This window comes from Oncorhynchus mykiss, chromosome 1, assembly GCF_057628025.1.
Source record: "Oncorhynchus mykiss isolate SJ-2025 chromosome 1, ASM5762802v1, whole genome shotgun sequence".
Taxonomy (NCBI): Eukaryota; Metazoa; Chordata; class Actinopteri; order Salmoniformes; family Salmonidae; genus Oncorhynchus; species Oncorhynchus mykiss.
In genome coordinates, this window is record NC_143022.1 from 41,094,765 (window position 1) to 41,118,105 (window position 23,341).

The window sequence follows — 23,341 nt, forward strand, 5'->3', positions numbered from 1 at the left end:
GATTTGATGGTCTACTCTTTTACATTACAATCATACATTATACGGTACAGTCCCAACATTGAAAATATTAAAACGTACACATTAATGTTCGGAGAAAATAACTTGTAGCACAAATCGAAGACCACACCGGCAGAGTGGATCAAAGTTTTGATATGGCTGCCTGCATTGACACATCGTGAAATACTCCTGTCTGTATTAAAAGAAACTGCTACTCATAATAGTTTCAATAAAAAACATGACATTTTATTATTTAGTGCAAATTGTTTTATAGTCACATAGAATATTGAGTACAATCACACTTCCAAAAGCAGATAAATATACAGGTTAATCTACAATAGCAGATTAATTGGCTAACAAATATACCAATAAGCAACATGTTAATGAATAAATACACCATACAATATACAAACAAAAGCTTTAAAAACCTATCTCTGGCTTTCATTTCCAGTGTCTAACTGTCAGTGGACAAATACTTAAGAACTACTTAAGTAGTTTGAGGTATCTGTACTTTACTATTTATATTTTTGACAACTCTTACTTTACAAAAGTCCTAAAGAAAATAATGTACTTTTAACTCCATACATTTTCCCTGACACCCAAAAACACTTGTTACATTTTGAATGCTTAGCAGGACAGTAAAATTGTCTAATTTACACTTATCAAGAGAACATCCCTGGTCATCTCTACTGCCTCTGATCTAGCGGACTCACTAAATACATGCTTTGTTTGTAAATTATGTCTGTGTTGGAGTGGCTATCTGTAAATAAATAAAAATAAAATGGTGCTGTCTGTTTTGCTTAATATAAGGAATGTGAAATGATTTATAGTTTTATTTTTGATACTTAAGAATATTTAGCATTTTGATTTACTTTTTATACTAAGTATATCTAACACCAAATACTTTTAGACTTTCACTCAAGTAGGATTTCACTGGGTGACTTTCACTTTTACTTTAGTCATTTTCTATTTAGGTTTCTTTACTTTTACTCAAGTATGACAATTGGGTACTTTTTTCACTACTGACCACATGCTAGAAGTTGCACTGGACTATCTACAGTGCCTTGAAAAAGTATTCATCCCCTTGGCATTTTTCCTATTTTGTTTCATTACAACCTGTAATTAAAAAAAAAAAATATATATATATATATATATATATATATATATATATATATATATATATATATATATATATATATATATTTGGATTTCATGTCATAGACATACACAAAATAGTCCAAAGCGAAATGAAAAGAATAACTTGGTTCAAAAACTAAAACTAAACTAAAAATGGAAAAGTGGTGCACGCATATATATGTATTCACCCCCTTTGAAGCCCCTAATAAGATCTTGTGCAACCAATTACATTCAGAAGTCACGTAATTAGTTAAATAAAGTCCACCTGTGTGCAATCTAAGTGTCACATGATCTGTCACATGATCTCAGTATACATACACCTGTTCTGAAAGGCTCCAGAGTCTGCAACACCACGAAGCAAGGGGCAGCACCAAGCAAGCAGCACCATGAAGACCAAGGAGCTCTTCAAACAGGTCAGGGACAAAGTTATAGAGAAGTAAAGATCAGGGTTGGGATATGAAAATATATCAGAAACTTTGAACATCCCACAGAGCACCATTAAATCCATTATTATAAATTGGAAAGAATATGGCACCACAACAAACCTGCCAAGAGAGGGCCACCCACCAAAACTCACAGACCAGGCAAGGAGGGCATTAATCAGAGAGGCAACAAAGAGACCAAAGATAGCCCTGAAGGAGCTGCAAAGCTCCACAGCAGAGATTGGAGTATCTGTCCATAGGACCACTTTAAACCATATACTCCACAGAGTTGGGCTTCACAGAAGAGTAGCCAGAAAAAAAGTAATTGCTAAAAAAAAAAACACTATGTCTGACACAAACCCAACACCTCTTTCACCCCGAGAATACCATCCCCACAGTGAAGCATGGTGGTGGCAGCATCATGCTATGGGGATGTTTTTCATCGGCAGGGACTGGGAAACTGGTCAAAATTGAAGGAATAATTGATGGCGCTAAATACAGGGAAATTCTTGAGGGAAACCTGTTTGTCTTCCAGAGATTAGAGACTGGGAGGTTCACCTTCCAGCAGGACAATGATCCTAAGCATACTGCTAAAGCAATACTCGAGTGGTTTAAAGGGAAACATTTAAATTAGAATGGCCTTGTCAAAGTCCAAACTTCAATCCATTTGAGAATCTGTCGTATGACTTAAAGATTGCTGCACACCAGTGCAACCCATCCAACTTAAAGGAGATGGAGCAGTTTTTTCTTGAAGAATGAGCAAAAGTCCCAGGGACTAGATGTGCCAAGCTTATATAGGCATACCCTAAGAGACTTGTAGCTGTAATTGCTGCAAATGGTGGCTCTACAAAGTATTAACTTTGGGGGGGTGAATAGTTATGCACACTCAAATTCTGGGGTGAATACTTTTGCAAGCCACTATATAATGGGATTTGGTTTGTTTGGTTTGTTTGGTTGACGTACTAATGATTCTTATGTGCCGCTTGAAACAAAATTCTGGAGAAATTGGTTTACAAACAACATTTTTTTAAGTGCAAACTGTATTTTAAAAAAAATCCAATCTGGTTGTTGGGCCCTCCACAGCATAGAGACACACTTAAAGTGGTAAATTATCTTAGAGCCAACACAGAAGCCAAACAGCTCTCTGTTCTACTCTTGTATTTAAGTGCTGCATTTGACACTGTTGGTCCTAAATTGGTTTAGGACCTATTGAACCTTTCGAGAGTTTGTCACCCTTGGTGAACATAACTCAAAGAAAATACATATCACATGTGGCGTTCCACATGGTTAAATTTTGGGTCCTGTACTGTTCAGTTTTATATGTTACCTCTTGACAGAGTTACCAGAAAGCACAGCATTGATTTTCACTGCTACGCAGACGATACACAACTTGTGTCACCAGAGGATTTTAGTTCCACTGATAAATTATTAGACTGTATTAGTGATTGAAAAACTTGGATGGCTCAAAATTTTCTCCAGCTAAAGACCGAGGTACTTATTGTTGGAGCCAAAGCACAATGACAGAATCTGAGAATATGGCCCCACATTTTAATTCATGAGCAATAAAGATTGCCAAGGTGCAGCCGTTTCTCTCTCAGGCTGGTACAGAAAGACTCATCCATGCTTCTATTACAAGTAAGCTTGACTACTGTAATGTTCACCTGTCTGGTCTACCCAAGAAAGCCATTGGTCAACTGAAAAACATACAGAATGCTGCAGCACAGGTACTGACCAAGACCAGTTGGAGAGCACACATTACACCCGTTTTAAGGTCACTGCACTGGCTGCTTGTGAGTTTTAGAATTCATTTTAAAATATGTTTTTTAAATCAATTCCCAATTGTGCACAATACGTCAGACATGCTTTTAAGTTATGTGCCCAGTAGGTCCCTCAGGTCCACTGGCCTTCAAAGCCTAGGACCAAGAGGCATGGAGAGGCAGCCTTTAGTTATTATGCCCCCAGCCTCTGGAATACCCTGCCAGAGAACCTGAGGGGGGCTGAAACTGTGGACAAATTTAAAAGAGATCTTAAAACATACGTTTTTAGCTTTGCCTTTCCTCAGGGTGCTTTTTAGTCATTCCATTTTTGTTAATTCTTGAGTTTTTATCCTCTTAAGTTTGTTGTGTAGTAACAACTATGTTTTTATTTTGATTGTTTTTATTTTTTTCCTGTGAAGCACATTGTGTTGCATTCCATGTCTTAAATGTGCTGTATAAATAAAGCTTGATTTGACTGGGTAATGTCATAATTTCATCCACGCTGGTATGAGGTGAAGTCTCCCCTGTCTCTCTGTCTGTCATGGTCCATTATGCTGCTACTCGCCCGTGGGCAGGGGCCCATTTCACAATTGAGGATTTGTGGGACTTTTACAGATTACGAACTGATGTTCTCATATTAATTACATGTTTCTGCTGCATATTGTATATGAATAGTTATTCTTGGAAGAAGTTAAAATACTGTTACTTTGATGTTCTGACGCTGTAAAATGAATAGTCAATTTCTCTATGAACTATGGAAGAAACATTTATCTTTTCAAATGGAAGGGTCATATTCCTGCCCTATAGCCCAGGGTTGGATTTACTGAGCTAACATTTAATTGTTTTAAGGTCATACCAAGGATCATTTACCTCTGTACCCCTGTAGGTACGGTTTGTAAATGTGATATTTCAATTGAATTAACACATTTGCTAACATTTCTTAAAACCTGTTTTTGCTTTGTCATTGTGTATCAATTAATGAGGACAAAAATACTATTTAATCAGTTTTAGAATAAGAATAACCTAAAACACAAGGCCAAATATACACTGCAGTTGCTTACCAAGACTACATTGAATGTACCAGAGTGGCATAGTTACAGTTTTGACTCAAATTGGCTGGGAAATCTATGGCAAGACTTAAATGGCTGTCTACCAATGATCAACAACCAACTTGGCAGAGCTTGAAGAATAAAAAAAATTAAAAAGAATGCGCAAATATTGTACAATCCATATGTGCAAAGGTCTTACAGACTTACTCAGAAAGACTCACAGCTGTAATCGCTGTCAGAGGTGATTAACATGTATTGACTCAGGGGTCTGAATACCTATGTAAATTAGATATTTTTGTATTTAATTTTCAATACTTGCAAAAATGTTGAAAAACATGTTTTCATTCTGTCATTATTGGGTATAGTGTATAAATGGGTGAGAAAAATATTTAATCAATTTTGAATTCAGGCTGTAACACAACAAAATGTGGAATAAGTCAAGGGGTATGAATACTTTCTTAAGGCACTGTACATGGAAAAAGTGGCAGGATCATGCTGTGGGGATGTTTTTCAACGGCAGGGACTGGGAGACTAGTCAGGATCGAGGGAAAGATGAACGGAGCAAAGTACAGAGAAACCCTTGATGAAAAGCTGCTCCAGAGCGCTCAGGACCTCAGACTGGGGCGAAGGTTCAACAGGACAATGACCCTAAGCACACAGCCAAGACAACAGGAGTGGCTTCGGGACAAGACTCTGAAAGTCCTTGGGTGGCCCAGCCAGAGCCCGGACTTGAACCCGATCAAACATCTCCGGAGACCTGAAAATAGCTGTGTAATAACGCTCCCCATCCAACCTGACAGAGCTTGAGAGGATCTGAGGAGAAGAATGGTAGAAACTCCCCAAATACAGGTGTGCCAAGCTTGTAATGTCATACCCAAGAAAACTTGAGGCTGTAATCGCTGCCAAAGGTGCTTCAACAAAGTACTGTACAAAGGGTCTAAATATTTATGTAAATGTAATCATTTTATTTTTTATAAATGGGCAAAAAAATGGTAAAACCTATTTTTGCTTTGTCATTATGGGGTATTGTGTGTAGATTTTATTAAATTGTTTTTCCGTCATTTTAGAATAAGGCTGTAACGTAAAATGTGGAATGTCAAGGGGTCTGAAAACTTCCCGAATGCACCGTACATTTTCCTTGACTGAGTGATGCCAAATGTTTGTTTTTTTAAATGCCTCAACCCTCTCCCCTACCGTGATTAGATTTTTCAAACAATAATTCACTTCCATACTTTTTTAGCAGTACTTTACAGCGTTTTAATTGTTTGAAAGTGAAAACAGCTTTCACAGAGACATTTTAAAAGTTAGAACTGTTTTAAGCGTTCAGTTCTCACTTTACGGTGCTTTTTTTATTTTATTACAATATACTGTAATTGCAACCAAGACTGAAAAGACGATGTGAGGTCATTGGAATAACTGAGTCAAATCACAAAAACTTTAAGGCTTATATCATTAGCCTTTTCTGTCAAAAGAAATACAACACAGACAAATTTCCAAATATCATTCAAAACAAGTGAGCAGTGTCACAGATTGAAATCTCTCACTGGTTTAGTTGAACAAACCATTAAGTTTAGAGATAGTGTAAAAAGAGATTAATCTCGAGCCAATAAGGTGAAAACATGCTGAAAAGTCTGTTCTCCAAGTAACTTGAAAGCTCTTGATCAGTCCTTGGCTTCCAATCCGTCTATAACATCAGTCTACATCCCCATCCCACAGTGGTTGATGTGTCCAGTGTGCACCACTGTAGCGCTGTTCATCACCACTGCTGCCCTCTGGCTCTCAAAGGCCTCTCTCTCTCTCCCCAGGGCCATCCTGTCCTGTTCCAACAGCATCCTCTCTCTTGCCAAGTTGGCTCTCTCGCTCTCCAGCCACTGCCGCTCTCTGTCCACTGCCGCTCTATCCCCCTCTATCGCTGCCCTCTCCCTCTCCACCATCTCCCACTCTCTCTCTAGTGTCACTCCCTTGTGAGCAGCAGTGGCCCCAGCTGGTCCCCTACCCAACCTCTCCTCTCTTAGGGCCCTCTCACACTCCGCTGTGGCCCGGTGGCACTCCTCTGTGGCGGGGTCCGCATACATCTCTTGGTCGTACTCCAGTGTGGTGTCGCCTCTGTCCAGCAACGGGCGTCCTCTATTTCGAATGGGCTGCAAAGGGGAAGGCTTTGGGTCGTCGCCATCCGTTATAGGGGTCAGGACAGGTCCGCTGGCAGCAAGGCGGCCCTCCATGGCCTCGTTCATGAGGTAGAACCATGGCCAGGAAGCAGCATTGTCTGCCATGCTCTCCATGCCCACAGGAGGGTACTTCAGGTCCTGTTCAGAGAACAACAGGGGACAAACTATAGAACACAAACACAGAGCAGACTACAGTGTTTGAGCAATGCATGTGCATTAGGAAGGATTGGTCCTTCACTAAAGACATTCAGATTTTGATCCACTTGCAGTTTGGTTTATTTCATGTTGCACACATTAGCAGCAAACAATCACCTGATCGTTTACCTTATATCTCCTCTTTAAGTTGTCCCACTTCTTGGCCACCTGGTAAGTTGACACCTTTCCCAGGAGACCCAACTCTTTTAAAATGGCCCTGCACACAAACATGATCAATTAGTTTTGATAATGCATATCTGATTTCATTGCATTGTCATTGACATTTATTTTCATACTAAATCCTACAAACTTCCATGCAGTCTTGGCAGCATTTCGCCTCCCAGTGAAGAGAACCTCATTGGCAGCCCGCAACTTGATCAGCCTCCTCGTATCCTGCTCGGTCACTGTCATCAAAACAAAATTAAAGTGGATATTTGTTTACCTCATATCTTGTCAACAGTCATACATTTTAAACTCCTGAAGTTTTACATTTTAAAAGTATTTTATCCTCCTTAAAAAGTACATTCTGAGACATGAAGAATGGTACTGACTTTTATAGGAGAATTCCAAAGGTGTGGGGCACTCCTCTCCACTGGCATCGATGAACGTAACGGTTCCATCCACATCTGTGTCCCCTGGTCCCATTGCCTCTACCAGCTCAGAAATCCCACTACTCTCTGGCATGGGACACGGGTCTCTCTCTGTAGGCATCGGCGAGGATACAAACAAGTAGTCTTCCTCGCTCACCCATACAGGCGTTATTTTGGGGGCTCTCCCGGCCAGTCGGCCCTCGAAGGCATCGTTCATAAGTTGGAACCAAGGCCAGGAGGCAGGGCTGCTCTGGTTCTCCATGCCACGTGGCGGGTACTTCAAGTCCTAAAGGACAAAAGAAGATCGAAATTTATTGGGAGATAAAACTTAGACTTACCCATCCTCCGGTGCTCATCCTCCGGTACCACAAATAAGCATGGATGTTTACATACATGCGCAAGTAAACCCACAGGCTCTGACAAATAGGGTGAGATTGTACATAGACACACACTAGTTACGTTACCTTGAATTTTGTCTTCAGGTTGTCCCACTTTTTAGAGACCTGATCAGCAGACAACTTGCCTGCGAGGCCCATCTCTTTCACTATTGCCCTGCAGAGAAATAAGGGATTTACAAAATAAACCGAGTACATAGACTGGAAATAGCAGATTTTTTTTCCGCCAAATACTTTCTTCCAACACAAGCCAACTCACCTCCAAGCAGGCTTGGCAGTATTTCTCTTTCCTGTGAAAAGAGCCTCATTAGAAGCACGCAGCTCTATCAATCTCTTGGTGTCCTCCTCAGTCACTGTAATGCAAGCAAATATAACTAGTGTTATTCTTCACAAAGACGTGTTATCCAAGTAACTTGTTCAAATCAAAGTTAAATCAGTCGGGTACACAGTTTAGCAGATGTTATAGTGGGTACAGTGAAATGCTTATGATAATAGCTCCTAACAATGTAGTAAAATGTAAATCAAGTACACAAATAATAATACATATAAATAAAACAAGAATGACCATATGAATCCAATTAACAACCCAAATAGCACTGTAACCCAAATGCAATCTATACGCGCACACACACACTAGATATATTAGTGAGCCCTGTCAAGAATCCAGTATACACATAAATACAGTGTTTGCTGACTGTGACCAAAATGGATGCTGACTGTAACTAAAATGCAATAGAATGAGCTTTTGAGAATACAGTATTTAAATACACAGAACAAAACCCCCATGGCAAAATGGATAGTATTACAGGAAATTAGCATCAGGACCAGAATATACACTGAGAATACCAAACATAAGTAAAACTTTACTAATTTTGAGTTGCAGCCCCCCCCCCCCCCCCGCCGCCTTCAGAACAGACTAAATTTGTCAGGCATGGACTCTACAAGGTGTCAAGAATTCCACAGGGGTGCTGGCCCATGTTGACTCCAATGCTTCCCACAGTTGTGTCAAGTCAGCTGGATGTCCTTTGGGTGGTGGACCATTCTTGATACAGATGGTAAACTGCGGAGCGTGAAAAAATCCAGCAGTGTTGCAGTTCTTCACAGTAATTTTGTCTTGCCCATTCACACTGAATGGCAAACACATACAATCCATGTCTCAATTGTCTCAAGGCTTAAAAATCCTTCATTAACTTGTCTCCTCCCTTCATCTACACTGACTGAAGTGGATTTAACAAGTGACATCAATAATGGATCATAGCTTTCACCTGGTCAGTCTATGTCATGGAAAGAGCAGGTGTGCTTAATGTTTTGTATACTCAGTGTAAATGTATAAAGTACCAATTTTCTAAATATATATTTAAAAAAAAACTATTTTCTACATTGTAGAATAATAGTGAAGGCATCAAAACTATGAAATAACACATATGGAATCATGTAGTAACCAAAATAAAGTGCTATATTTGAGATTCTTCAAAGTAGCCACCCTTTGCCTTGACAGCTTTGCAGTCTTGGCATTCTCTCAACCAACTTAACCTGGAATGCTTTTCCAACAGTCTAGAAGCAGTTCACCAATAATCTGGGCACTTTTTGCCTGCTTTTCCTTCACTCTGCGGTCCAACTCATCCCAAACCACCTCAATTGGGTTGAGGTCGGGTGATTGTGGAAGTCGGGTCAACTGATGCAGCACTCCATCACTCTCCTTCTTGGTCAAATAGCCATTTACACAGCCTGGAGGTGTGTTGGGTCATTGTCCTGTTGAAAAACAAATGATAGTCCCACTAAGTGCAAACCAGATGGGATGGCGTAATGCTGCAGAATGCTGTGGTAGCTATGAATTCTAAATAAATCACTGAGTGTCACTAGCAAAGCACCCCCACACCTTCTCCTCCATGCTTAACGGTGGGAACCCCACATGTGGAGATCATCCGTTCACCTACTCTGCGTCTCACAAAGACGTGGTGGTTGGAACCAAAAATCTTAAATTTGGACTCATCAGACCAAAGGACTTCCACCAGTCTAATGTCCATTGCTCATGTTTCTTGGCCCAAGCAAGTCTCTTCTTATTGGTGTCCTTTTTAGTAGTGGTTTCTTTGCAGCAACTTGAACATGAAGGCCTGATTCATGCAGTCTCCTCTGAACAGTTGATGTTGAGATGTGTAAGTTACTTGAACTCTGAAGCATTTATTTGGGCTGCAATTTCTGAGGCTGGTAACTCTAATGAACTCATCCTCTGCAGCAGAGGTAACTCTGGTTCTTCCTTTCCTGTGGCAGTTCTCATGAGAGCCAGTTTCATCATAGCGCTTGATGGTTTTTGCAACTGCACTTGAAGAAACACTCAAAGTTCTTGACATTTTCTGCATTGACTGACCATGTCTTAAAGTAAAGGACTGTCGTTTCTCTTTGCTTATTTGAGCTGTTCTTTCCATAATATGGACCTGGTCTTTTACAAAATAGGGCTATTTTCTGTTTACCACCCCTACCTTGTCACAACTCAACTGATTGGCTCAAACACATTAAGGAAAGAAATTCCACAAATTAACTTTTAAAGGCACACCTGTCAATTGAAATGCATTCCAGGTGACTACCTCATGAAGCTGGTTGAGAGAATGCCAAGCATATGCAAAGCTGTCATCACGGCAAAGGGTGGCTACTTTGAAGAATCTCAAATGTAAAAATTATTTTGATTTAACACTTTTTTTGGTTACTACATGATTCCATATGTTTTCATAGAGTTGACGTCTTCATTATTATTCTACAATGTAGAAAATAGTAGAAAAAAAGAAAAACCCTGGAATGAGTAGGTGTGTCCAAACTTTTGACTGGTACTATATGTATGCGAATGGTGTGTACAGACGGTATGGATTGTCTGTGAATAGAAAAGGTGTATATAGCAGTAGTTATATAGAATGAGCCATGACTAGAAAACAGTATATACATATAAAGTGGGTAAAACAGTATGTAAACATTATTAAAGTGACCAGTGTTCAATGACTATGTACATAGGGCAGCAGTCTCTAAAGTGCAAGGTAGAGTACTGGGTGGTAGCCGGTTAGTGGCATTGTCCAAGGTTCAGGGCAGGGTACTGTGCGGAGGTCAGCTAGTGGTAACTGTTTAACAGTGATGGCCTGGAGATAGAAGCTGTTAATCAGTTAGTTATTGTTGCTACTAGTTAAAATATTACCAATAATTCATAAGGCTTACACGGAACCCAAACCGGCTGCGCGCGTGCACCATCGTGTGCCATTGTGCATAAATGTATTTTGTCCCCCTACACCAAACGCGATCACAACACACAGGTTAAAATATCAAAACTAACTCTGAACCAATGACATTAATTTGGGGACAGGTCGAAAAGCATTAAACATGTATGGCAATTTAGCTAGTTAGCTTGCACTTGCTAGCTAATTTGTCCTATTTAGCTAGCTTGCTGTTGCTAGCTAATTTGTCCTGGGATACAAACATTGAGTTGTTATTTTACCTGAAATGCACAAGGTCCTCTACTCCGACAACTAATCCACACATAAAATGGCCAACCAAATTGTTTCTAGTCATCTCTGCTCCTTCCAGGCCTTTTCATCTTTGAACTTATATGGTGATCGGCATCTAAACTTTCATAGTATTACCACGACAACTGGCAAAACAGTTAGTCTTTCAATCACCCACGTGGGTATAACCAATGAGGAGATGGCACGTGGGTACCTGCTGTGTGGATTAATTGTCAGAGTGAGGACCATGTGCATTTCAGGTAAAATAACAACTCAATGTTTGTATCCCAGGACAAATTAGCTAGCAACAGCAAGTTAGCTAAATAGGACAAATTAGCTAGCAAGTGCAAGGTAACTAGCTAAATTGCGATACATGTTTAATGCTTTTCAACCTATCCCCAAATTAATGTCATTGGTTCAGAGTTTGTTTTGATATTTTAACCTGCGTGTCGTGATCGTGTTTGGTGTAGGGGGACAAACATAAATGTATGCACGATAGCGCACGAGCGCAGCCGGTTTGGGTTCCGTGTTCGGGTCACAAGATGGTGAATGTAACTAAATAACTCAAACATGCACTTTAAAAACTGTCTGGGTCAACCAATACCAGCCTAAGTGGGAAATCATATTGATTTTATACAGTCATATTGTATTTTGAGTAAATCATCCCTTTAAAAAAGGCAAAACATCACTTACACTTATATGAGAATTCCGTGGTCCTGTGATACTCCCCTATGGCGGACCCTGGGAACATGGCTGCACCGTTCCTATCCTCTGTTTCTACCAGCTCATCCATTTCTGACTCTGTCAAGAACTCCGACATCCCCCCCCTCCCTGGTGTCCGACGAGCCCTCTTCCTTGGTGGTGGAGAGGGCTCAAACTCCTCATCACCCTCCTCTACTACTGGCGTCAGGATGGGGGCGCAGCCGGCGAAACGCCCCTCGACAGCATCATTCATGCGGTAGAACCAGGGCCAGGAATTTGGGTTGCTCTCCATGCCGCGGGCTGGACATTTCAACTCCTGCGCCAAAAGAGGAACAACACAGTGGACAGAGCAGTGTGGAGTGGAATTGCGAGGAGATTTGTGCAGGAGGTGATGCAAGATACATTGTGAATCAATAATAACTTCAACAGACTAGGAGAATGTTTCTTATACACTACACTAAAAGTTCACTAATACAAGTTACATACACAAATGCACTAGTTGAGTGTCCTATTCGGTGTCCTGTGTGAATCTAAGTGTGCGTTCTCTAATTCTCTCCTTCTCTCTTTCTCTCTCTCGGAGGACCTGAGCCCTAGGACCATGCCCCAGGACTACCTGACATGATGACTCCTTGCTGTCCCCAGTCCACCTGGCTGTGCTGCTGCTCCAGTTTCAACTGTTCTGCCTTATTATTATTCGACCATGCTGATCATTTATGAACATTTGAACATCTTGGCCATGTTCTGTTATAATCTCCACCCGGCACAGCCAGAAGAGGACTGGCCATCCCACATATGCTCTCTCTAATTCTCTCTTTCTTTCTCTCTCTCGGAGGACCTGAGCCCTAGGACCATGCCCCAGGAATACCTGACATGATGACTCCTTGCTGTCCCCAGTCCACCTGACTGTGCTGCTGCTCCAGTTTCAACTATTCTGCCTTATTATTATTCGACCATGCTGGTCATTTATGAACATTTGAACATCTTGACCATGTTTTGTTATAATCTCCACCCGGCACAGCCAGAAGAGGACTGGCCACCCCACATAGCCTGGTTCCTCTCTAGGTTTCTTCCTAGGTTTTGGCCTTTCTAGGGAGTTTTTCCTAGCCACCGTGCTTCTTCACCTGCATTGCTTGCTGTTTGGGGTTTTAGGCTGGGTTTCTGTACAGCACTTTGAGATATCAGCTGATGTACGAAGGGCTATATAAAATAAATTTGATTGATTGAGTTGAGTACTGTCATCACCCTCTCACACTACCTTATATCGCCTCTTGAGATTATCCCACTTTTTGGCTAGCTGGTCAGTAGTCACTTTTCCCTGAAGACCCAACACATTCAAAATAGCTCTGCAGGAAAACATGGAGACAAACAACAATGGTTAACTTGAGACAATAATTTGCAAAACAATTCTGTTAGGACACTAAACGAAATCTGAAATGATCAAATAGGTGTAAGCAATAGGGTAATAGCTCCATTTTGCCTTCTGATAGATAAAAATGTCTTCCTAGCTAGCCGGTCCAGTCCTTTCAGACATATGTAAGTGTGAAAGAGCTAGGGTTGGATTAGGGACAGACAATAACAGAATGTGCTTGGCAATAATATGGTCTGCATCTGTCCCTCCCAGACATATTCACCTCCAGGCTGGCTTAGCGGTATGTTTTCTGCCTGTGAAGAGGGCCTCATTCACGGCACGCAGCTTTATCATTCTCTCCGTCTCCTGCTCTGTCACTGTTGATCAAGAAACAATGTCAGTAATTTGAATGATTACCTTGTATCAAGTAACACTATTTTTTGCAGCAAACTTGCTAACAATAACTACAATTACTAAAGACCTAGAATCTAGACAGACCTCCTGGACAAATAAAGGTTGAATAAATCATTAACTGTCAACCTATCAACACAATCACAGAGCATGCTCAGCTCACTTACTTACTTTTATATGAGCATTCTGACATTCTTCGCCAGCCCATAGTAGTAGAGGCCCCAGTCTGAGTTGCATCAGTGTTAACTGTTGCATTGTTTTCCAAGTTCCCTGTCCCTGCACTGTCCTCCATCTCCGTTTTGATCAAGAACTCCAAAATGTCAGCACCCTCGGTCCCCTGTTCTCTCTCGTTGGTTAATGGCGAGGGAGCACTCGGATCCTCACCACCCAAAGATTCCACCGCCAAAACGTGGGCGCTGTTGAAGAGGCGTCCTTCCATGGCCTCATCCATTAGTTGGAACCATGGCCAGGAGGCTATGCTAGTAGAAACAGTGTCCTTGCCAAGAAAAGGGTATTTTAAATCCTAAAGGAAAAAAACAAACACAGAAGTGGGACTATGACTGGGATGCAGAGGAGGCTGGTGGGGGGTCCTATAGGAGGACAGGCTCATTGTAATGGCTGGAATGGAATTCATGGAATGGTATCAAATATATGGAAACCACGCATTTGACTCTATTCCATTAATTCCATTCCAGCCATTACAATCAGCATGTCCTCCTATAGCTCCTCCCACCAGCCTCCTCTGCTGGGATGAAGCTTTTTTTGTTTTGACGATATGGTCAGTAAATATTTACAATATCAGTAAACACCCAACTTCCTTCTTCCAAGTGCACACACACTTTACCTTGTATCTAGTCTTCAGATTTTCCCACTTTTTGGCAATCTGGTCAGCTGTCAGCTTTCCCTCAAGACCTAATCCCTTTAGAATTGCACTGCATAGTGAAAAATAAAAAAAACAGTTACAATCCTGATTGTGGTATACTGGTGTATACAATTTCATACATATGACAACCCTCACATACTTCCAGGCAACCTTGGCAGCATTTCTTTTTCCTGTGAAAAGAGCCTCATTGGAGGAACGCAGTTCTATTAACCTCTTGACGTCCTCTTCAGTCACTGTAAACAAAACACATTGGATTGTAATCACCTAATAGTCCATAGCTTGCTGCAACTAGATACACTACATGGCCAAAAGTAAGTGGACACCTGAAAGTCAAACATCTCATTCCAAAATCATGGGCATTAATATGGAGCTGGTCCCCCCTTTGCTGCGATAACAGCCTCCACTCTTCTGGGAAGGCATTCCACTAGATGTTGAAACATTGCTACGGGGACATTGCTACGGGGACTTGTGACTTCCATTCAGCCACAAGAGCACTAATAAAGTTGGGCACTGATGTTGGGCGATTAGGCCTGACTCACAGTCGGCGTTCCAATTAATCCCAAGGGTGTTCGATGGGGTTGAGGTCAGGACTCTTTGCAGGCCAGTCAAGTTCTTCTGTATGGACCTTGCTTGTGCATGGGGGCATTGTCATGCTGAAACAGGAAAGGACCTTCCCCAAACTGTTGCCACAAATTTCAAAGCACAAAATCATCAAGAATGTAATTTATGCTGTAGCATTAAGATTTCCCTTCACTGGAACTATGGGGCCTAGCCGGAACCATAAAAAAACAGCCCCAGACCATTTTTCCTCCGCCACCAAACTTTACAGTTGGCACTATGCATTTGGACAGGTAGGTTCTATTGGCATCCGCAAACCCAGTTTCGTCCATTGGTCTGCCTGATGGTGAAGCGTAATTCATCAATCCAGAGAACGCATTTCCACTACTCCAAGCTAATGGCGGAAAGCTTTACACCACTCCAGCCGATGCTTGGCATTGCATATGGTGATCTTAGGCTTGTGTGCAGCTGCTTGGCCATGGAAACCCATTTCATGAAGCACCCAATGAACAGCTCTAGTTCTTGTGCGAACGTTGCTTCCAGAGGCCATTTGGAACTCGGTAGTGAGTGTTGCAATAGAGGGCAGAAGATTTTTACGTGCTACAGTACTCGGCGGCCCCGTTGTGTGACCTACCACTTTGCGGCTGAGCCACTTCACAATAACAGCACTTAGTTGACCGGGGCAGAAATTTGACAAACTGACTTGTTGGAGAGGTGGTATCCTATGGACGGTGCCACGTTGAAAGTCACTGATCTCTTCAGTACGGGCCATTCTACTGCCAATGTTTGTTTATGGAGATTGTATGGCTGTGTGCTCGATTTTAAACACCTGTCAGCAACGGGTGTGGATGAAACAGCCGAATCCACTAATTTAAAAGGGGTGTCCACGTACTTTTGGCCATGTTGTGTATCGCTACAACGGAAGCAGAGGGGATAAAAACAACCCATTCAATAAATTACTTCACTAGCACAACAGCCTGCAGTTGTATGCATGTGACAATTTACCTTACGGTAGGTAACTAGATGAGACGAAAGAAAATAGCTAATAACATTTACTACTTACTTTTATACAAGTTATCTGTGACATTAGGCGTTGGGTCCATCGTTGACTCCATTTGCACCAGCTAGAGAACAGAACGTACAGGAAGGAAGCGTGCTCATGCACACAAGCTTTCCATCCAGGAGAATAAGAATAGCTTAGTAGGCAGTTGTAGTTAGCTATCCAGCATCCGCCAGCTCCCTAAGTTTGATAGTTGTTTTTTTTGCTTTTCGGGAAATGGTTATTTCTCAAATGTATGGGGCTATTTGCCAACAAAGAATGTAGGATTTGCCAACCCTTGATTAGTTGTTTAGCTAGCTAGCAGCTAACGTTTGGTATCAAGTAGCTAGTTACGACAACCCAACCCCCTAGCAGGATAAGTCAAAACAATGTCCTATTTTCAACACCCAGTAAATTCGTCTGTTATAAATATTTCGATTTGGTACCAAAGTGAAAGGGTTACACAAAAAACACTCACATTTTTAACAAAAGTTGTTATGCAGTTTCTGTATTCCTATCTAGTTAGGGTTGTGCACGATCCGAGAAGGGTGCACCCTATTACGATCCGGGGGAGGAGTGTCATGTATTTCAACGAATATGATTGGTTTTTTCCTGTGGCGTAACCCTGTAGCATGGGGTACAACAACGACATCCGGAACCAAACATTTGTTCCCACTTCCACAACCGTGAGGTCGACACGTCGTTGTTTGAGAACAAGCTAGATTTTTCAACAACAACAAATCTAGCATATTCCGAGGATAAGAAAATATTTAACAGTTTGTGTTAACTGAAACATTTTCTGTACTAATTGTCAATGCGGTTTACAATACTTATTTCAACTCAATCTTAATATCTAGCTAACGACTAACAGTAGCTAGCCATCTGAAAGACGTGAAGAACCGTCCTACGCCCCCTGTTAAAACAGGGACACGAAACATTTAGCCCTTGCTATCGGGTGTCGGTGAAAAAGCCAATATGTAGCCTAGGCAGCCGGTCAGGAGTATCAGTATCGTCTGAACTTGGTGTGCATTCGAGGTAATCCACTTGTGGACCGGCTCGTACATAAAGTATCCTCCATCCAGGCTGCAGAGACAATTAACTAGCTTTATGGCGAGCAAACAGGAAAAATATCTACCGTTTAAAAAAAATACAACGGATTTCTTACAGTTTAAGATGTTTCACCGCGTTCGGCCAAGGGTGTGCAACTAACTACTTCCCAGGGATGATGGCTTTGAGTGAGATTTCCTGCTCGGGGAAATATGACATGCGAATTTCAAACCATTCAAATGTACTCTGTTGGATATTTCAACAACTACGAAAATATAGGTGGTTTTGGCTAGTGTTGACCTGTCAGGTAACCTTTCCTTTTAACTTTCACGACTAGGTCCTCAACATCAAATTTGGACACCTGCAAAATAACTTTTTTAATTTTAATTAAATCATTCCATGATAAATGTTCTTGCTTGGAATTAGACTGAATTTAAGTAAATCAAAGCATAAATAAATCTACTCAGTACACTACACACCTCAGGAAAAACCCTGTCCAGACTTTTTGGCAGTGTTGTGGATGACGTGACGGCCATGCATGGACATAGATGTTTGGATTGTCCTTTAACCTTCTTCAGTGATGGAATTCATAGCATCTTTAAACAGGTGCATTATCAATGGACACACCATTGTTCTGTGGTATGTTGTTCTCCTGCAAGCCCCATCTATCTTTGGTAGATACTTTCAGCTGTGCTGCACTTTGGCCCACTGGTGGTAGTGCACATATCAAGGAACCTGTGCACGCTCTGTTAGTGTCATAAATGCACTGTGATTTGGTTAATCTTTTCTCTTCCTGCAATGACAACATATAGGCTTATCAGTTTGAAGACTCACTTCTTTTGAGTGCATGGCCTACTATATAAAACAAGAAGGGGAAAATAAACAAAATGCCAAGATACCAAACTTTGGAAACAATCTCTATATACATTACCGTTCAAACGTTTGGGGTCACTTAGAAATGTCCTTGTTTTTATAAAGAAAAGTAAAAAAAAACCACGAAAAAAACAAGTCCATTAAAGTGACATCAAATTGATCAGAAAGAAATGCAGTGCAGACATGGTTAATGTTGTAAATGACTATTGTAGCTGGAAACGGCTGATTTCTTTAATGGAATATCTACATAGGCGTATAGAGGACCATTATCAGCAACCATCACTCCTGTATTCCAATTGCACGTGTATTAGCTAATCCAAGTTTATCATTTTTAAAGGCTAATTGATCATTATGTGGTATCCCAGGAGGTCTACCCCGGGGGATGGTAATTGAGGGGAGGTACGTGAGGCGACGTTGACTCCCTCTGCTGGGAATACGGGAGCTGGGCACCCCGACACGGACAACTCCAAGTGGAGGTAATTAGGGGGAAGTGCCAACCAGCCGTGGAGGCCAAATAAAAGGAGCACTGTGGCACACCGCGAAAAGGAACGGGGAGGGACCGAAACCGAGCAAAAGTAGCGAAGAAGGACCGAGCCAAATTTAAGTGATTTTCTTTGTTGTGTTTATTTTCTGTCCTGGTAAAGTTGTTTTTGCGGACTAAAACCTCCCTATCTCTGTGTCAGTCTCTGCACACTAAGAAATTATAGCTAGCTAAATTATTTACTGCAGAGTCAGGCTAGCCATGATCTAACTAGTAATTTAGGCTGGTAGTTGATTTTAAGGTACAATTATGATAATGGAGATTTGCAATTAAGATTGAGATTTGACTAAAATGTGGGTAATTGGATGCTTAGATGTAACCATAGACTGTCTTATTTTTGCATAGGGTCAATTAAACATTAAAAGAAAGAGCTATGAGACTCATTTTTAAAGAAGCACAAACGGGCAGATCAGGTGCAAACGGATCCCAGCCTTACATCCCCACCGACCCCAGAGCAGTCCCCTAACGTGAGGCTAGTCAGTGTGGTCAGAATTTGCAAGGACCCAGTCTACCACCACCAGGTCAGACCATCAACCAGGCAGTCAGTCACATGCCGAGTTCAGAATTTAAGTTTAGCTTCAGTTTGTAATAAATTGTCAGATTAAGTCTCACTTTAAAGTGTTGGTTGTTGATTCATGTGTGTTCTTTTGATGGCTGTGGCATTTTTATTGTGATAATACAGTAATGGTTATTGTGTTATTTTAATGTAATAGATGTATCAAGGGATGATACTGAGACCTCTGAGTAAGACAGTGAGCCAGAGTTGCCAGGAGATTTCATTGAGCCCCTTCCAACTGCATCAAGCACCAGGTATACTGTTCCAAAAGGACCTAATGGTAGGACAGGCTTATACTTGAAACTACACATTTTTATGTAGCAGCTGTTCGTATCTAATCATGTGGATCCCTTAATTATACATTTCCATAGAGATATAACATATTATGTAACATGTATTTCAAGATCCAGAGAAGAGGGTCCTGTACCACCATGATTGAAAACATTTCCCAGAACTCAGCATGGTACTAGGAAAATGGCTTTCAACAGCTCCTGGTGTAAGGACAAATCATGCCTTGAATATTTTAAGTCAACATTCAACTTAATGTTTTGCCTGTAGGCATTTTTCTCTGCCCAATACACCTGAATCTGCCTTCACATCAGTCAGGTTTTTGTAACTGGAAAAAGGTGCTGTTTAAAGATTCTGGGTTTAAGCTCCATTTGAAGGCAGAGCATATCAATGCTTGGAATCAGCATAAAAGGGCTATTGACAGCAACTTGATGTCAGAAATGAGGACCGGAAAAAGAAAGTAGAGGAAAACTGTACTTACATTAAAACAATTGCAGATGTGCTCCTATTAACTGCCACTCAAAATATAGCTCAGAGAGGTCATCGAGAATCTGACTCTCACAACGGTAATTTTTTTTGACAATCTTAGAGGAAATAGCAAAGCATGACCTTCTCATAGAGAAAAGGATGAATGCATGTGGCAATGCTAAGTACACAAGCCACAGATAGCATGCCCAGTGTCCATAGCCGCAGGCAGAACAGTTGAAACTGGAGCAGCAGCACGGCCAGGTGGACTGGGGACAGCAAGGACTCGCCAGGTATTCCTCAGGCATGGTCCTAGGGCTCAGGTCCTCTGAGAGAAAGAAAGAGGGAATTAGGGAGAGCATACTTAAATTCACACAGGACACCGAATAAGACAGGAGAAATGCTCCAGATATAACATCCTAGCCCCCCGACACATAAACTACTGTAGCATAAATACTGGAGGCTGAGACAGGAGACATATCACACTTGAAAATAGTGGTGATAGATCAGTGGAGGCAAGGGGCCTTCTTTCTCAGACAGATTTACATTTCATAGGGCTCTTGGTTACCTTTTGTAAAGTGCTTGGTGATGCTAAATGTCTTTCTGACATGCTCCAATCAATCTTTCTTGACCTAACAAGGGCTGTGGATCTAGTAGATGCCCTTACAGACACATTACAGGACCACAGAAGTGAGGGTTACTTTGGAGAACTATGGAAAGAGGTTGAAGAGATGGCAGAGCATAGCAAAATAAGTGTACAAACAGTGTGTAAAAGACAGCCTAAAACAAGCTTAAGATTTCACGACTCGACATTGAGCACTGTAGGACAGAAAAATTGTGACCAAAGTGATGGTGAGAGCTTCCAAAGAGCTATCTTTTATCAGGTGCTTGACAGTCTCACAGCTGAGCTGCAGAGGCGTTTTTCAAAGAAGAATTGCGAGATAATGCAAGGGGTTCAGTCTCTCAACCAAAAGAGTACAACATACATGAATGAGGAGCCTCTGTTTGCCTTTGCTCCGACCTTTGAGTCAGATGTAGAGGACCTCAAACATGAGGTTTATCAAACCAAGTGGCTTCTTGATAGGAGAGAGAAAAGTGGAAGGGACAGACGGTCTACTCTCCTTGACTTTGTTGTGTTTCTAGAACCTTATAAGAGGTCTTCCTTGAGCTATTTCGACGTAAGATTTCTGTTGTTACACCAGTCAGCAGTGCTTCTTGCGAGAGAAGCTTCTCAGCTTTAAAACGGATTAAAACCCACCTTAGAACAACAATGGGTGATGACAGGTTGTCACCTAGAAATTATCTGTTGAGTCAAGGCGGGCACGCTCCCTCAACATGGATGAGTTTGTGAAACATTTTGCCAGTTCTCACCAGAACCTCAGAATTATGCAGTTTTAAATCTACCTAATGATAATTTGGCACTTAGGTGGTCTCTCTGGTCATGATTAAAACCTGCACTGTGTACTAGCTAGTACACTGACATTCTAAAATTATAAATCCAAAGGGTATCATGTCACACAGTTTTAATTTGGTCTTGATTTGGCCAATTCCAAAAGTTTTCTTTGCTATTAGTTAACATAATATATATATGGGAATAAGTATGTTACTGTAAGTTTGTAATATTGATGGGCACCAAAGTTATTTATATTTTTCAAGTCCATTTCTGTTTGGTACCTGGTATGTCAAATTGCAGTGTTTTTTTGTAAATAAACTATGCAATTTATGTAACAAACATGCTATATCATCTCCTTGGTGCTTGAGATTTATTTTCTGAAAATATTTTAGATGTTCAACACTTAAAGACCCAAATTATATATTCATGAAAACAGAGTGACCCAAGTCTCTTCAGTATGTGAGTACAGTGTGTGTGTGAGAGAAAGAAATTGAGCTGCAGTTCCGAGGTAGAGACACTGACTATTCATAGTATGTTAAAGTATTCTAGTGAAGTAACCCTTTTGGACCACACTATCTGCCACATTGAAGAACTCCAGGTTAAGTGAATTATCACTTCTACCTCTAATCAGCAATCATAGGATTCATTCATGCTCCTTAGATGCCAGGTTAGGGTTATACACACATTTTCTGAATTGGTCTATGGACCCCCTGAAGTAACCTTGGCCACCCCATGTATAAAACTCTAGTTCCGTCACTGATGCCATTGCGAATAGAGAAGGTCACTTGACCTAGGTTGGGATGAGAGTGGAGAGAAGAAGAGATGAAAGGAAAGGTGGAGAGCTGAAGGAGAGGTGTCGTACCCAGTGTATTCCTGGGTGATATTAGTTTGGGATTGGGACAGAGCTTGGACAGCGTTTTTACTCATTATTCTTCCCCCTTGACAACGTATAGAGGATTGATCCACTGATGTTACCTGCATGATCAGAGGACAGGCAGACAGGTGCTCATGCATGTTGACTGGCAGCAGATGTTTTTATATCATAAGTATACTGCAGAACTATGTGTATATGGTTACCACCCATTGTGGAAAAGTTTCTGTACAGCAGATACTGTAGCTAATACCTCACGAGAGATAGACTTACATGCAAGGCAGGTCTCAGTTAACCCACAGAGCAGTGGCGACCCGTCATTTCGACCACACTTTTCTAGCAAAAATAAATACATGTTTTGCATGTTATTTTGGCATTGTCACATATACATGTCACATATCAGTTTGCAAACAATGTAAAAAAACAAACAAGAAAATACAGAGCATAGGGGTTGGTAATGTTCTCTAGTCACACTGTGATTGGCTCATTGTTTAGTCACTCATGGAGACACTACGTCACCGCCAAATACTGTATAAGGGTAGAGATCAAAAATTCAATCCCCTTGGGTGCTGCCATAGAGTTACATTAGACATGCCCATCCAAAAAGGCTCAATGTCATTGGCCACAGATAAAATGACGTCAAATCACGTTATATCTACAGAAGCTTTGATTGGACTGATCATGTCAACGCCATACTTTCAAAATCTTAGCTAGCAAGCTAGCAGTCATCATCATGAATCAAGTTGACAATCTACTGGCAAATCCTTTGTAATCCTTGTCATATGAAGAGAAATAATGAAGAGAAATTACAGAGGTGCTCATCGGCCATAAACATTACACAACAAGTTGGAAATCGCAAATTCAACAAAGAGTAGTTTGGAAGGAATCAGTGGCTATATTGCAAGCATTGTAAAGCAATCACTAGCCTGCTATTCAGTGTATTTGTATTTATTATGGATCCCCATTAGCTGCTGCCAAAGCAGCAGCCACTCTTCCTGGGGTCCAGCAAAATCAAGGCAGTTTATACAATTTTAAAACATTATGATACATTCACAGATTTCACAACACACTGTGTGCCTTCAGGCCCTTACTCCACCACTACCACATATCTACAGTACTAAATGTGTGTGTGTGTGTATGCAAGTGCCAATGTTTGTGTTGCTTCACAGTC

General features: G+C 41.2%; 1 protein-coding gene across 6 annotated transcripts; it reads right to left on the reverse strand.

Annotated features, from left to right (window-relative positions):
• Positions 1 to 5,594: 5,594 nt before the first annotated feature.
• On the reverse strand, positions 5,595 to 16,739 carry LOC110522519 (uncharacterized). Of its 6 annotated transcripts, none has more exons than XM_021600969.3 (14): positions 16,615 to 16,739; positions 16,161 to 16,267; positions 14,679 to 14,772; positions 14,501 to 14,588; positions 13,828 to 14,179; positions 13,529 to 13,622; positions 13,153 to 13,240; positions 11,889 to 12,213; positions 7,970 to 8,063; positions 7,780 to 7,867; positions 7,277 to 7,601; positions 7,036 to 7,129; positions 6,855 to 6,942; positions 5,595 to 6,668 (listed from the first exon to the last, which is right to left on the reverse strand). In XM_021600969.3, exons 2-14 carry the CDS (start codon positions 16,210 to 16,212, stop codon positions 6,060 to 6,062), a joined length of 2,391 nt encoding a protein of 796 aa, XP_021456644.2. In that variant the 5' UTR covers positions 16,213 to 16,267; positions 16,615 to 16,739; the 3' UTR covers positions 5,595 to 6,059. The 6 variants fall into 6 exon arrangements, with proteins under 6 accessions (XP_021456644.2, XP_090086864.1, XP_021456651.2 ...); XM_090230738.1 differs by having other exon boundaries at positions 5,595 to 6,694; positions 16,615 to 16,729; XM_021600976.3 differs by having other exon boundaries at positions 16,161 to 16,221; positions 16,615 to 16,717.
• Between the last annotated feature and the right edge of the window lie 6,602 nt (positions 16,740 to 23,341).

What these genes read in the sequence shown, in the direction of transcription:
- LOC110522519 (XM_021600969.3), bottom strand. Translation starts at nt 16,212, where the DNA reads ATGGAGTCAACGATGGACCCAACGCCTAATGTCACAGATAACTTGTAT. An exon ending in GCTGCCAAGGTTGCCTGGAA is followed by an intron (nt 14,589 to 14,678) that starts GTATGTGAGGGT and finishes TTCACTATGCAG; the next exon opens with TGCAATTCTAAAGGGATTAG. An exon ending in TTTGGAATTCTCCTATAAAA is followed by an intron (nt 7,130 to 7,276) that starts GTCAGTACCATT and finishes TTTTGATGACAG; the next exon opens with TGACCGAGCAGGATACGAGG.